Genomic DNA, 14,807 nt, shown 5'->3' with positions numbered 1-14,807 from the left:
GGATATGCACTTGTGCCGCCACACTTGACACTTTGATAGTGGATCTTAGGAGGCCCGTGCAGTTGAAGTTTATATCTGGTAGCTGTTCATTGCTCGTGCTAGAAACCTCTACAAATTTGATGGCAGTTGTGGCTCGTCATTGCGTACATAGAGTCATGGACAAACACACTAGAGAGAGGGACAGAATAATGGGAAAAAAGAAGATGATAATAGAAAAATAAACCGGTTCAGGGTAAGTAACGCAACTGCGGGTAAATTATGCGGTGCTTATGTGTGTAGCTCCTCCCGCCTAGTTTTCTTTTGGCTCTGCTCCACAACAGCTCCTATTGTCTACTTTTTGGGAGCTAGATGTGTTTGGTTCAACTTCTTGGGTTCCCATTGAGAATCTGGGATCAGGAGCTGTACCAAACAGGCTCGATGTACAGTGTATATATTAGAGATTCATTGTATTTCTGATGCTTATATTTATGAAGGAATGCTTCTTCTATATCCCTTGTTTCCCTGCCCAGAAGCGAGGTTGGAACATCTTTATCGATGTGATTAGTTTGCTCCCTTGAAGCAAATAGGTATTTCCGTACCGATAGTTTTTATTAAAGGTGACCTGATTCTTTCTGGTACTTAAATACAGTGAAGACATATTTTTAGTCCTGGCCTCCTTGCACCTCATAGGTCAGCGTGTCCTGAGATATTTGAATCTTAAGCTTCTCCAGTTTGATGTCCTGGTGTGAAAACTGTGAAGCGGTGACCGATAGCTCGCAACATGGTTTGATTACCCTGTTCATTACTTCATGCACAAACCCTAGGTCGTGAAGCACTTCCTGGCGATCCGACGCCCCAGCCATTACGTGGGCCATCGTCAGTTCCCTTGAGCTAGTGTGGGCACCACGGGCGCCGTTGGGCGGTGGCCGCCTCCGCCGAGCGGGAGGCTTTGATGAAGAGGGAGGGAGGTCTCGCGAGCAAAGCAGCACGCGACGAAAAGGGCACGAGAGAGAAGGGGTAGCTAGCTAGCGATCGATCTGTGGAAACTTCCGTGGTCGTCTTTCTATTTCGTGCGGTCACGCCACACAAGGGGTAATGTGGATGTTTTTTCTCGGCGAGATCAGTACTATAGGGCAGAGAACGGTTAACGTGTCAATAAGCTTAGATCTTTCTACTTCACATTTTCAGTAAAGGAGTGCCGTATGACATTGGAAGGCAATGATTGTCAGCGATGACTCGTAAGCGTCAGTACTAGTTTGGATCCCGTGAATGAGATGTAATGGAATTTTGTACCGAAAAGAAGACGTAAGAAAAGCTCAAAGAAAAGGAAGAAATAGAAAAGACGCAAGGTTAGACGTGGGAAAATGATCTCTCGAGTTCCCTTTGTTCTTTGTTCTCGTGTGTCACATGGACTATAGGGAGAAGAAGCAATTCACCAAAATTACACATGATCATGTTGAGTTCTTGATCCGACTCTAACATCGATCTCTAGAATCAGGAAAAGGAGGTTTAGAGCTAGATATTTAGGTGTAATAAGAAAATATCCACAAGTTGGATAGTGTTGCAGAGAATTCTATAGAATAGAGATATTTGTAGTGGGAAGTCCAACAAGTTGGATCACACTTTTTTCTACGTCCAACAAAGTTGTACAAGTATAAATAGGTGCGCTAACCCCCTTTTATGTAACCGAGTAAGAACTAAGAAGTAAGAACCAAGGAAACAAGGATTAATTACCATGTATGAGACGTTCAAAATGGGTGTTTGGACAACGTAAAGTTCATTGATATACTCTTTTTTTTTCTCTCACGGCAATAAAGCCATGTAATACTTATTATAAGTGAAAACTACCTTTTGTCCAAAACATTAACAATCAAAAAATGAAATATGAACGATATCAACATAAAAATGTGGGTTAATTAAATCATTCATGCAAGGACTAAGTTTTGTATTTATTGATCTGTATGGAGCAGCCAAACATCCTTACAAGAATTGAACTTACATAAATATGTCTCATCAAGTAAAAATAATTAGTAAAAATAATCTTATGAAAAGAAGTTGACAGATGCCATCGTACAAGCAGGTCGTCCAGCTGCACACTGGACGCGGCCGCTGGTTCCTCGAACTGCAGTGGTGCACTGTCGCATGCACGTCCCGTCAGCTCAAGGATGAGGTCGATTGCTACGTCACACACAATGTAGTGGCGAGTCTGTCGGGTTAGACACTGCAACAGAGGAGCCGATGCCATCCTCGAATTACCCCTAGTGAGGCGGCCAAGGAGAGGAGATCCGGCAATGAGATCCTGTCGACATTGACGACGCCGACAAAGACTTATCACGGGTGAGGGTCCACACCCTAGACCTAGAGGCAAAGAGGATGGAGGGGCGGCTGGAAAAGGGAAATTTTGCGCAAAAAAAAAGTGCTGGTGTGACTTCCTAAAAATCGAAAATAAGAAAATCACAATAAAATTAGAACAAACTGAAGTTCAATTCTTATTCATGCAGAAAGTGCACACAGCCTGTGTGGGTTTCCAAAAAAATAAAGTATCATCCGATCATGTGTTATTACTACCTTCATTTCGACGCCTGGAAGACTAGAGAGTATACTCACGGTCAGATGAAGCTAATTCATCACGAGATGGGCGTTTTAGGTCGAAGTATCAATAACAATGGGAACATGTACCGCACTGTCCGTCTGTCCCGTACGTGCCGTACTATCCTACCGGGCTCCAGCAAGTGGGCATCACGTCTGCCACATGCACGCCGCTGTCGGCACAACGGAGTTGAACGGTAGCCAGCACGCGACGAAATTGGCACGATGGAAACTGGAACTATCTAGCGATATATGATATCCGATCATGTCGATGCTAAGTTAGGTCCAATTTGGTTCTATAGGGATTTAGGCCATGTTCATTTAATCCCTAGGGCCTAGGTGTGCCTTATCTGGATTGGAGCTCGTTCCTGGTTTTCCGCCAGCCCGGCGCGATTTTATTTCGAGCCCACCAAAATTAAGTCTTCGTCTACTTTCTGTAGGTAAAATTAGCTCAATCAATCCCGTCCATCTTCTGTTAACATGGTCTAGAGAAAAATGCACCCCCACCCGGTGTAGCGAGCAAAGGGGTGGGAAGACAGAAAATAACTGAACACTAGAAACATTTTGAGGTGAGGCGGTGTGTGGCGACTCCGGGATTAGTGGCTGTTGCCGCGGCTCGAGGAGGTGGCCTCGGCACGGATCCGGTTCACCTAGGGCCCGATCAGGTGCTAGGTTTCGGTGGGGGCTCTGACTCCGATGTGGAGAGGGTGGTGGCCGACGTGGTGCGGACTCCATCTGGGAATTGAAGCGCTCGATCTGGGCTCTGCGACGCGGGCTAGCCACATGCTGGTGTGGGAGGTTGCTAGTGTGGGTGGCGGTCGGCGAGGTCCAACAGTTTTGGCTACTTGGAGCTGCTGGTGGCATGTGAAGCTCCGGCTGTCCCCGCATTGAGAGATGCAGCTTTGAGTAAGAACTTAGCTTCGACTTGGGCCGGTGCGAGCGTTGACGACATCCCAGGACACCGTGACCCTCCTTGAAGTCGAAGCTACCTTGGAGGTTGTACAATGACCTTGGGGGCGGTCCGGCGGCAAATTACCTATTAGGCGTGGGTCAGAGCTGACGACCTCTTCTCACAGATCCACCTGTTTAGCATAGACCGACTTAAGCTTCGCATTTATGTAGCTTCCGTGGGTAGCCAGGGTGGCTAGTTGTGCCCCTCGCTAACGTGTGGGTGGATATAGGTGTGGACTTGACCCTGTGATTGTAAGTCTTCACCATTTTTTTCCTAAAAATTGAACATTTCCTTCTTGATTAGTAGGTACTACACCCTCCGTCCCAATTCGCAGGGCAAAGTTTTTAAATATCTTGGCCCAAGGTGAATTCTCATTGGCTCTAAATTTCCACGTAAAAACATTAACATCGGTGCTGCAATTAATTGAGAAATTAAAAAGAACTTTATTTTCTACCCTTTAATTGGTGGGATACAAAAGGAGGAGTCTTTTGTATACAATAATGAATCAGTTTTACTGCCACATTAAATGCAAATGTGCCTAGGAGGTGAGGCATTTTGGGACAAATATTTTTTAGAACTTTGCCTTGCAAACTGGGATGGAGGGAGTACGTAAGTTCTTAATTAATGGGTAAAGCAAAGCTTTTAAATCCGTTTATAAAACAAAGAAGACAGGATGGAAGGGTCCTACGTGCCGCACGCGGCTGCTCGTTTGCCTAGGCAACTTGGGGCTGCGATGCCCATTTCCCCAGACCATAGACACACTCATCATGTCGTAGATCTTGGTTAACAAGCTGCAACATAGACTGATACGTACGGTTCCCTTGCAGTGAGCATGGGCACCTTTGCTAGCCTGGGACTTCCCTTGGCTTGCATGGGTGTCGCAAAAAAAAGTCTGTTTAGTTGACTGGGTTCACCCACGTTGTTGTATAGGACGGTTCTTAAAGCTACATTGGGCCCGTCTCGGGAGGAACACCCGAATCAGTTTCCAGCGAGTCGCCCACATCTTGAATGGAGTTGATGCAAAATGAATCTTTCGATGCACGAATGGGGACGGGTAGAGAGATGGCGCAAGCTGCGGTGCGCAGCGGCGAAAAGTGAAAAGAGAGGCGGGAAGGATTCCGTCACCTCACGATGTGTCCCCTCCTCTATTTCTACCCCCTCCACCACTCTCCCCCCAAATTTTGAGCTCCACCTCTCGTCGGCAAGCTGGTAAGCGACGCACAGATCTCCGGTCGGCGACGGGCGGTGACGACTGCATCTCGGCTTCATCTTCTTCCTCGTGCAGCAGTTCTTCAGCTTTGGCGATGACTATAAGGAATCCCTCACCCCGATTGCTTGATTATGGTTATATCTTGGTTAGGAGTTGTCAATATGCATAGGGTTTGATCTTGTTGGTAGGGTTAGTCCTAAATAGGTGTGATTTATCATGATCCTACTAGGGTTTGTATTGTCCACATTTGACATTCCTTGTTTGCCCAAATGGGCTGAGTTATCATGAACTTGATAGGGTTTATGTTGTCCATATTTGACATGTATTGCTTGTCTGATTTAGCATGATGTTGCTACGGTTTGTATTGTCCACATTAGAAATATCTTTGTTCCCAAATAGATTCACGTTCTCTGTACTACGATCTGTGTGGGACTCCTTCTGTGATGACTTTACCAAGGCCTTTGTCTATGTTGGGGACTCCCAGATCCCATCGCAAGTTGCCGATTCACAGCCTATCTATGAGGCCAAGGTGTCAGTCACCCCTTTGCCAGCCAGTAATGGGCCTGTGTCTAATCTCGTGGCTTAGGTAGTGGCAGAGGTGGTGGCAAGTATGTCCGTAGAAGCGCAATGCCAAGAACCGCACTAACGCGGAGAAAGCCGTGAAGGCCTCATAGAAGGGGAACAGAACCATGAAATGGCTCCCCTTCATGTCCAGCTTCATGTTGGAGAAGATGTGCGAGTTCACTGGAGTGAGAACTGACAAAAGATTCAAGGAAGTTCATTGACTGCTGTGGCGAAGGCCCTATTTGAACATTGGGTGTAGATGCCAGCTCCACTCAGTTGTACAACCACCTGAGGAAGTGACGACAGAGGTGGCTCATCATTAGCAGGCTCTGCGATCTAAGCAGAGCTTAGTGATAATGATGACGACATTTTGGTTGTAGCTAGGGATGAAAGACTTTTGATGGCCCCTTTTTGTAAGTATGATGAGGTGGTATATACTAATCCCTCAAGTGATTGTGAACTTGCAGTGTTAGGATGACACCCACTCTTGTTGTGTTGGTAGGATGACACCATAGTAGTGTAGGATGAACTTGTGATCCACTTTTGCAATGATCATGCATGCCTCTGTTAGTTTATCGTTTGATGTTAACATTTGTGTTGTTTTCTTATGACTTTGTTTGTAGTTGTGTTGCTTTGTTATGACTTGGTTGAATCTTGTGATCGATCTACAACCTTACTTGTTCTTCTCTTGTCGTGCTAGTTGTATGTGGTGTTCCAAGGAAGGGTTCCAGGAATCTACAACTCTTGTGATCGATCTACAACCTTACTTGTTCTTCTCTTGTCATGCTTGTTGTATGTGGTGTTTCGAGGAAGGGTTCCAGGAATCTACAACTCATGGAGGATCTATAAAGACCAAGTCGGTGGCTACTTCAACAACAACCACAGAGGGTATGAAATATTGGAGGAGGCACAACAAGAGTAGAGCTTCTTGAATGACGAGCCCATGGCAATTGAGGCCATCGATCAGCCAGTGCCGTTAGCACAGCTACCATCGGAGGCAGCTGCTCTACAAGGAACACCGGAGGTATGTGAGAGAAGGGTTAAAGATTTCATCATTGTCTTCCTAATGGTCGTGATCGTGGAGATCTTATTCTTCTAAATGATGTGTGATCAGATGTAACATGCTATGATATGGTATTCTCACCTAATTGGTGGTAAGACTATGCAACTGTGATCTATACAACCAAACAGCTAAATTGTGTTTCGATGCATCTAAATCGGGCTACAAGCAAGCAAGCAATCAAACAACTGGACATGTCTTCTTTATCCGGTGCAGAAAATGGTTTCACGAGATAGCAAACAAAGGCTTTTCTGACACGAGCTCATATGGAACACGCAGGGCATTCCACTTCCATCTCACTGACTGAGAAGCAAATCTGACACGAGCTCATATGGAACACGCAGGGCATTCCACTTCCATCTCACTGACTCAGTGAGAAGCAAATCAGGCAGACAACAAAAACCCCTATGTGTAGCAAGATATATCAGCGTTCCGTCCTTTGAAACAGTGCTCTTGTGCAACAAAACAAGGAATGGTTCGAGAGAACAGGCTCCTTTTTTTTTTTTTTTTTTGTCCTTTCCTTGCAGTGAGTATGAGAGAAATAAAACAAGTCAAACGGACGGTACACGATCACCAGAGGGCATAGAGCATGAGTCAAGGTTTGGAATCAAGGCCACCAGATCTCATCCTCAGGTATGACAATGTTGAACTTGCTCGAGTAACTCTACCTTTCCCCGCACTAGGTAGCAAATGTCATTAAAAGGCATGGATAATATAGTTAATATGTGTTGGCCAAAATGTTTTCTTATTATCATAAGTTCATCGCCAGAATACTGCAGCGCTCGCACGGCTCATACTACAGGCCGTGGAAACAGAAATCCCTGTTCCGAAATAATAAAAAAGGAACAAGCACAGCAGCTTTGCATTCAGTCGACATTGACCCCTGCTGAGCTACAACTACAAGGATTCTTCAGCGTATATCGAACAAGACCAAGGCTAGGAGAGCAAACGAACATGGTTCCTTATTTCTGCTGATCAACCCCAACAGGTTCCACCACCTCAGCTTCAAGCAGCTCAGACTCGGGGCTACTAGGCGCAGCAGGCTGCTGCTGGCTTGTGTGGGGATGTTGTGGTTGCGTTGCCCATTTGCCTGCCATAGCCGCACTCATCATGTCATAGATCTTTGAGCTCAGATCAGTCGGGTTATCAGGCTGCAACATAGTAACGAGTGTGAGATACAACTCCTTTGCAACACTGCTGTTGTGCAACAAAAGGAAGGTCCGGATAGAAAACACGTGTCGTTTTTCATTGACAGCAATATGAGAGGAAATAATTTGAAAGGTGTACTCACCGTAAAGCCACTAGAAATCATTGAAGTTTCAAAGAGGATGTCGATTGCCTTCAGAGCTTCTGAGTCATCAGGGTTGCTTCTGCAGGCAGCCTGTGAAAAAATCATTAGGAAAAGAAGTCCAACAGTGTACCACTGGAGAATAGCTATTAATAGAGAATTAGTGCCCTCCATTCCCTCAACATCCCACAGACTGAATTACTAGGCCTAGATGCGGAAGTACTGATCAATGGAGATGATGCTAAAGCAAATCGTAAATAGAAAAAGTGAGCACTTACATTCAATCCCTTGATTATCTCATGATCTGGGTTTATTTCAAATACTTTCCTCGAACGCATGAAGTCCAGAGAAGATGTATCACCTATAGACTGTGCCCTCATCAACCTGGCAAACAATATCAAAGCTTTTAATGGACAAGTTTTTAAGTCAGTGTATTTTCTAACTACTATATTGAAGAAATAAGCGAAATAGAGCCCCAACCTTTCCATATTGGCTGACCAGCCAAACTTAGCTGCAACTAGGACACATGGTGATGAGCTGAGACGGTTGGATATATCAACACGAGCAACCTTCTCACCCAAACGCTTCTTGATCCAATCACATGTTTGACTGTATTCCTGCTTTAATTCCTTCTCTTTTTCCTCATTCTTATCACCTGGATTATATTTGCAGGCCACGATCAGAAACTAGGAATACATAATTACGGTAAATGAATGTTATGCTCCAAATTTTGCAAAGCAATAAAAGCCTAAATAATTAAGGAAGCGCCTGATACAAATAAGCATTTTAGCTGATTGTACAAAACCAACTCTACTTTGTCTTGGTGACATCTAACTCACTTCACACTTTCGGTGATTAATGAGGAAAGGTAAAATAGTGAACTATGGCAATTGGTGAAGAGTAAAACAATGAAGGTTAAGAAACTATATTGTTATATTCATACCTAAGTCCAAGTCTTCCTTGCTAATATCCACAAAACTCTTATCCTTGTAGGAGTTCAGATTTTGGAGAGACACTTCATCCATAGGGTCAATCAGAAGTAAAACCTACAAAGTATAGCACATAATACCAAGGTTAGAACAGGCATAGAATAGCCAACTAGCTTCTGGTAAGAATCATAACTCTTTTGTATGCATTAACAGCCTAGAAGATTCATTTGTTCTGAATAATGTCATAATGCATCATGGCTTGATGCGAAAACAAAACTGTCACACCAGGCATTAAGCTTGTATGCCTGAACAGAGAGCAAGGAGCTGTTCGGAATGGAGGAAAGTCATATGAAATCTGGAAGAATAAAGTTCCAAATGGTTTCATTTAGGGTGTTTGGAATGGAGGAATCATGAACAGTAAAACTTAAGTCAGTCTCTGTTCCTGCAGATTTCACAGGAAAATAAAAATCTGCCCTGGAATCTTTTTTTCCATTTCCTTTGGGTAGGAAATGAGGCTCCATGCTGCTGCAGGTCAGTTCACTCCACGCTGGGGGATGGTAACTGCTAATATGTGCAGGTGCTCATACGCAAATTGTGTACTGCTACTTTATCTCTCTTTGATTCCTACTTTCTGTTGTTCTCAACCAATTACCAAACCTCTGTACAGTTCCTTTGTTTTGCATTCCTATGGAAAATCTAGTTTCCTACTTCTATGATTTTTTATTCATTACTGTATTTTTTCAATCCTTTTGTTCCAAACAGGGCTTATACATATGTAAGAGGTCTCAAATCAGGATAAGCATGTTTCATCAAATAGTGAACAAATATATATGCCATAACTTATTAAGTTCAACATGACATGGGTCCAATCAGTTTTGCCTAAGGTTGTGCTGGTTGACCTGAAATGTACTTACACCGCTATTAGAAGGAAAGTTTGGCAGGAGAGATGCATTCCAAGACATGAGACACAAGGAATAATCTAACTAAAGACACTAAACAAAAGATAGATTGAGCTAGCTCAGTACATACCTCATAACCTTTTTCATTGAGCTTCTCCAAGAAAGGAGCATTTTTGGCACTGCTCAAACTATCCCCAGCAATGTAGTAAATGGCCTTCTGCTCAGGTTTCATACTTTCCACATATTCATCCAAGCTAATCAATTCTTCATTGCTTTGAGAAGAAAAGAAGCGGAGCAAAGGAGCAATCCTCTTGTGATTTTCCTTGTCTTCCATGCAACCAAGCTTTAAAAATTTACCGTAGTTCTCCCAGAACGCTTCATACTCCTGCAGTAAGCTTTCAGATGAGGAAGCAAAGATGAAGACCAAAAACCATACTCCAAAGAAAGGAGAAGAAAAGGCTTACATCTCTGTTTTCGCTACAAGAAATACCAAGTATCATATCAAAGGCCTTCCTTACCAACCTCTTTCTCATTATACGCACCTATGAGAAAAAAAAAAGTAAAATCAAACTTAAGAGCTTAACATTGAAATGCAGAAAAACAGTAGAAATGCCTCACAAAGAACTTACAATTCGACTCTCTTGAAGGATCTCACGAGAAACATTCAGTGGAAGGTCATTTGAGTCGACAACACCCTTCACAAAGCTCAGGTACCTTGGGAACTGATGAAGCACAACCCTCAGTTATCAGATTGGCACGTTAAATTTTGACAAAGAACCATGTTGAATACAAGCTAAGTATCAAGCATACCAGTTCACCATCAAAATCATCTGAAATGAACACCCGCTTAACATACAGCCTGATATTCTTAGTCTTCCTATCAGTTATGTCCTCTTTCTTCGTAGCAGGCACATAAAGAATTGACCTGAATTCTACTTCACCCTGCATAAAATTAGATGAATCGCTGTTACTTGAATGTGAGTTGTGAAGATGTTCCTATTTATCACCATGATGGCAGTCAGAGTGGGTCAATCAGATGTGTGCATTCATGGGTCATTAGATTCTGACAGAATACACGCCACAAATAAGAACCAATCTAGCATTCACAACATTACCAAACACATTACCATTTAACATACACTTAGAGTTTATTATTGCCTATCACAAGACAATGTTACAGAAAAGCTGACCAAAGAATACAGCTGCACAACTACAATTTGAACAGCATCTATGTAGGTAGCAAAATTTTCCCAAGATCCATGCTACATAATTATAGCACTCATCTAATCTCTTTCAGAAAAGACATGATCTATAGATGAATACTTGTGGTTAGTGATTACAGGATGTAAGGCGTCAAAACAAATAACTAGCATTTGTTGATCAACTGTGCAGAATGCAGACAGCCCATATTATCTAGGGAAAAGCAATTGCACATATTATGCAAACAGACGTACCTCTGTAGTGAAGTGTGAGGAGGCCAAGGGATCCATATACTCATTGAATGTCTTCTTGTAAAATTCGTTGTACTCCTCAGTTGAGACCTCTCTAGGATTCCGAAGCTGGCAACAACAGAATAACAGGAATTATTTTAGGCTCTCAGAAAAAAAAATGGAAGTGCATAAAATAATTATCATTTCTTAACAAAACGAGTGCACTAAACAGTCAAAATTCTCACCCAGATAGGTTGTGTTTCATTTGTAAGCTCCCAGTCCCAATACTTCTCCACAACGGTTTTTGTCTTCTTCTTAGTCTGTTGGCATCACAATAAAGTATCCAGAATTAAGATTAAGCAAAATCTGTGCAACAGAATTTGGCTCACAGGAAAGCGGTGTAGAAGGACGAGTTTTTGCCATTTGCAAACTTGCCTCTTTTTTGATTTCACCATCGCCTTCTGTTTTAGCACCATCTCCTTCTGTTTTAGCTTCTGCAGGGTCCTCATCAACCTCAACCTAGAAGACAAACGAATGTCTTGCATAAGTAATGTTCTACTCAAATAACCACAAATACCAAAACAGATTGCTCACCTCTTTAGTGAAGCCTTTTTCTTGCCAAGTGTAAATAGGGAAGGAAACAAACTGAGAGTAATTCTTCACGAGTTTTTGGATCCTCTCAGGGTGAGCAAAACCCTTGTCATCACGCTGAAGCAAAGCATAATGCATAGCTTTAGCTAGATTGTGAAGTGAAAGTTCAAACCGCAAGATATAAGCTAACAAACCTTCAGGTAAAGAGTAAGGCGAGTTCCCCTAGGAATGAGCTTCTCTGGGTCTGTCTCTTCTCTAATTGTGTAGGAATTAGATTCTGCTTCAGATTCCCAAACATATTGCTTATCTGACTTGGGGCTCTTTGTTGACACAGAAACCTATTAACAGAACAAAAAAAAAAGTACAGCAAGAGACATTCATCAGCAAATAATAAAACCGAAGAAACTCTACCAGGCAACCACAAAATGTCAAATACAAACCATGATAACACGGTACCTTATCTGAAACAAGAAATGCAGAATAGAAACCAACACCAAATTGGCCAATCAAGTTGCTATCAACACTAGCTTCTTGGCTCTCCTGTCGCACAAAAAACATAAAAACAATAAACATACAGGATTTGAAAGATAGACAAGAGGGGGGAATAAAAGTCCGCAAGTAGATCGCACCTTCAGTGTCTTGAGGAACTTAGCAGTTCCACTGCTTGCAATGGTCCCAAGAGAGTCGACAAGCTCTTGCCTCGTCATACCAATCCCGGAATCGCTGAAAAGCAAATGTAGGCCATGGTGCACATCATTTCCCAAGAAGAAACTATACAATTGACCACAAGGAGGTGAATGGCGCTTACGTGATCGTTATAATTCCATTGTCCTTGTCTGTCTGGATGCGGATGTAAAGCTCAGAGCCATCCTTGAGAAGGTCAGCCTCAGTGACGCTCAGATAGCGCAACTTGTCGAGTGCATCGCTTGCATTGCTGCAAAGTACAAGGAAGATCAGAAAGAACGAATTTGGTCAGAGCGAGCAGACTAAAGTTTCAGGACAACCATCCAGTCCTGAGTCAATAAATAATTACCGAACTGAAAATTTAATGACGAGGAACAGGTGCCCGTGAGCACAACAAATATAGAGTGGATTCAGAGATTGCTACTGTTGTTTGCTAAATTTAACAGTTTATTTGTTATCATTGTTCCCCACCTGACCAGCTCCCGAAGAAACACCTCCTTGTTGCTGTACAAGCTGTGCACGATCAAATCCATGAGCCTATTGACCTGCCAGGCACAAACCGTTGCCCATCATGCCATCTTTCACAACACAACCATCGGCGGAAATTACCACGAATCCCCCGAGAAAAAAAAATCCTTTTTATTTTACCTCAGCCTGATACTCGAACTTCTCGGCAGGTGGCGCATCAGAAGAATCGACCGCCGCAGCGCTCGATTCAAACCGCCTCCCAACAAGGGAGCTCTCCCCCAGCTTGAGGGAGGGCATGTTGGTTGCTGCATTAAGCTTGGGCGCCGCGAGCACGGAGAAGAGCCTCTTCCCTCCGTGGGGAGGAACGGCGGGTTCCCGGTTTGTCACCTGAAATTGAGACGCCACGGTTGGATGTCAGGAAGCCGCTGGTGTGATAGACTCAGATCGAGCCGCTAAAATAGATGAAGATCGCACCAAGGCTATCAATTGCACATCTGTGGCTGAATTAGCACCAATCTTAGAGAACATAAGGCATATTTGGCACTAAATCAGAATAACGCCAGACCTCGGACCGACGCACGGACTCAGATTGACGCATACGACAGGAATTAGTCAGCATACAGCGCCAGCCCCAATTTGGGGAGAACCAGATTGGCTTAGAGCCGCACTAAGCCATTCCGCCTAATGGCGAGTCGCTAAATTAAGATCAAGCAAGGAACAAACAGACGCAATGTCTAGAGTCAGACGCGCGTACCGAGCGGGGCGGGTTCGCGGGTGTGGGGGCGGCGGCGTCGGCGGAGACGGCGAAGGCGGCGGCGTGGCGGCGGGCGGCGGCGCCGGCGCAGAGGGATCGCCTGGAGGCCCCGAGCATCTCCGGTGTTGTTCCTCGTCCCAGTCCCAGGCGAGGGCGAGTCGGCGGGAGGTGTGGACCGCAGGCGCAGGTGGGAAAACGACGCAAAGCGAGGGTTTTGGAAGAGGCGAGGGGTAGGGTTTTGTGGGCGAGATGGGAGGAGGCGGCGGCGTATAAATGGAGTGCGCCTTGCGGATCAAGAAGAAGGAAGGGTGTCTCGCTGACGCTGTGGCCCCACGTTTGGGCCGTACTGTCAGTGAGGGGGCTGCGTGTTGTGGAGAAGGTTCTGGAGCGGGGGGGAGGTAAATGATGTGGGCCCGCAGTCCGTATGATGCAGTGATAGGTTTGGCATGTGGGGCCAAAGGGTATCTAGTTGATGACTTTGGATTGGCTGCGTACAAGTGAAGTCCTGCAAATTGCTCTACTCCTAGTATTTTGTCGTCTCGAGTACCTTGGCGCTCATCTCGTCCACGCCTTTATAGACGAAGTTCACCAGTGGGTGCGGGCAAACTTCTCCCAGCCGACGTGGAGGTACATCTTCTCTTGCCCGTCGAGCAAGACCTTCACAGGCCACCCGCAGAATCCGCGGCTTGTTTCCCGCAGGTTCACCTCAGCTGGCCCGCGATCGTCGAGAAATTCCCCAAACTTGTCCAGGGGCTTCTTCTTGCTGAAAGGGTCACCGTTAATGTGGATGGGGAACTCGGTTTACTTGTCGTGGAGGCACTCCGTCTCCTCTTCCTCGAGCGACGCCTGATTGCAACAACTCCGTGCGTACCAACTCGTTCGGACTTCAAGTGCAGAGTGTTCTACCAAGCTCTTTTTTCCCCACAAGGGTGACTCGAGGGTTTATATCCAACTCTCGGGGAATTGGCAGGGGGTTGATACTTCTTATCATCTTCTAGCAACCTACAAAGCAAAGTTGTTGTCTTGTATCCACCGTGTGGTTGTCAAGAACATGATTTCGTATTAGTAATATGAAATATAAATAAAGTAAACTAGGCAAGCAAGATAAAAGCAATGAAATAATGGTTGTTTTGGGGTTTTGAGTGTGCTTGCAAGTGAAGAAAGTATTTTTTTATCTTCGAAATAATAACAATAATAAATAGCAAAAGAATGTAAATTGTGATGGTTGGAAAGGTGTTTCTTATGATTCACTTGTCTACTCTCTTTTTGGGTCGTAGTGGACACAAACAAATCATCAAAGATATAATGTCGACTGAACTTTAACATGTGTTTGACAAGCATTTATATGGGCATCACGTTCTAACATAGAGATGATGCAACACATCTCTCTTATACTCTCCTCAAGAAAGG

At 44.3% G+C, this 14,807-nt stretch overlaps 1 protein-coding gene across 1 annotated transcript; it reads right to left on the bottom strand.

Moving 5' to 3' along the window:
* Positions 1-7,131: 7,131 nt before the first annotated feature.
* On the bottom strand, positions 7,132-13,564 carry LOC127299440 (heat shock protein 90-6, mitochondrial). The gene is made up of 20 exons (XM_051329403.2): positions 13,398-13,564; positions 12,824-13,030; positions 12,647-12,720; positions 12,300-12,425; positions 12,121-12,214; positions 11,948-12,031; positions 11,686-11,829; positions 11,495-11,608; positions 11,336-11,419; positions 11,146-11,220; positions 10,925-11,029; positions 10,281-10,412; positions 10,100-10,192; positions 9,935-10,012; positions 9,601-9,855; positions 8,586-8,688; positions 8,123-8,297; positions 7,921-8,026; positions 7,646-7,735; positions 7,132-7,505 (listed from the first exon to the last, which is right to left on the bottom strand). The coding sequence occupies exons 1-20, from the start codon at positions 13,512-13,514 to the stop codon at positions 7,317-7,319; spliced, it is 2,445 nt and encodes an 814-aa protein (XP_051185363.1). The 5' UTR covers positions 13,515-13,564; the 3' UTR covers positions 7,132-7,316.
* Between the last annotated feature and the right edge of the window lie 1,243 nt (positions 13,565-14,807).

Source organism: Lolium perenne, chromosome 5 (assembly GCF_019359855.2).
Source record: "Lolium perenne isolate Kyuss_39 chromosome 5, Kyuss_2.0, whole genome shotgun sequence".
NCBI classification, from domain to species: Eukaryota; Viridiplantae; Streptophyta; class Magnoliopsida; order Poales; family Poaceae; genus Lolium; species Lolium perenne.
Note: the sequence above shows the minus strand (reverse complement) of the source record. Positions and strands in the feature narration are given on the sequence as shown.

Excerpts from the sequence above, each read along its gene's own strand:
- LOC127299440 (XM_051329403.2), bottom strand. The coding sequence starts at position 13,514 with ATGCTCGGGGCCTCCAGGCGATCCCTCTGCGCCGGCGCCGCCGCCCGC. Across the intron at positions 10,413-10,924 it reads CCTCACACTTCACTACAGAG|GGTGAAGTAGAATTCAGGTC; the intron begins GTACGTCTGTTT and ends AATTTTATGCAG. Across the intron at positions 8,298-8,585 it reads CAAGGAAGACTTGGACTTAG|GTGATAAGAATGAGGAAAAA; the intron begins GTATGAATATAA and ends AATATAATCCAG.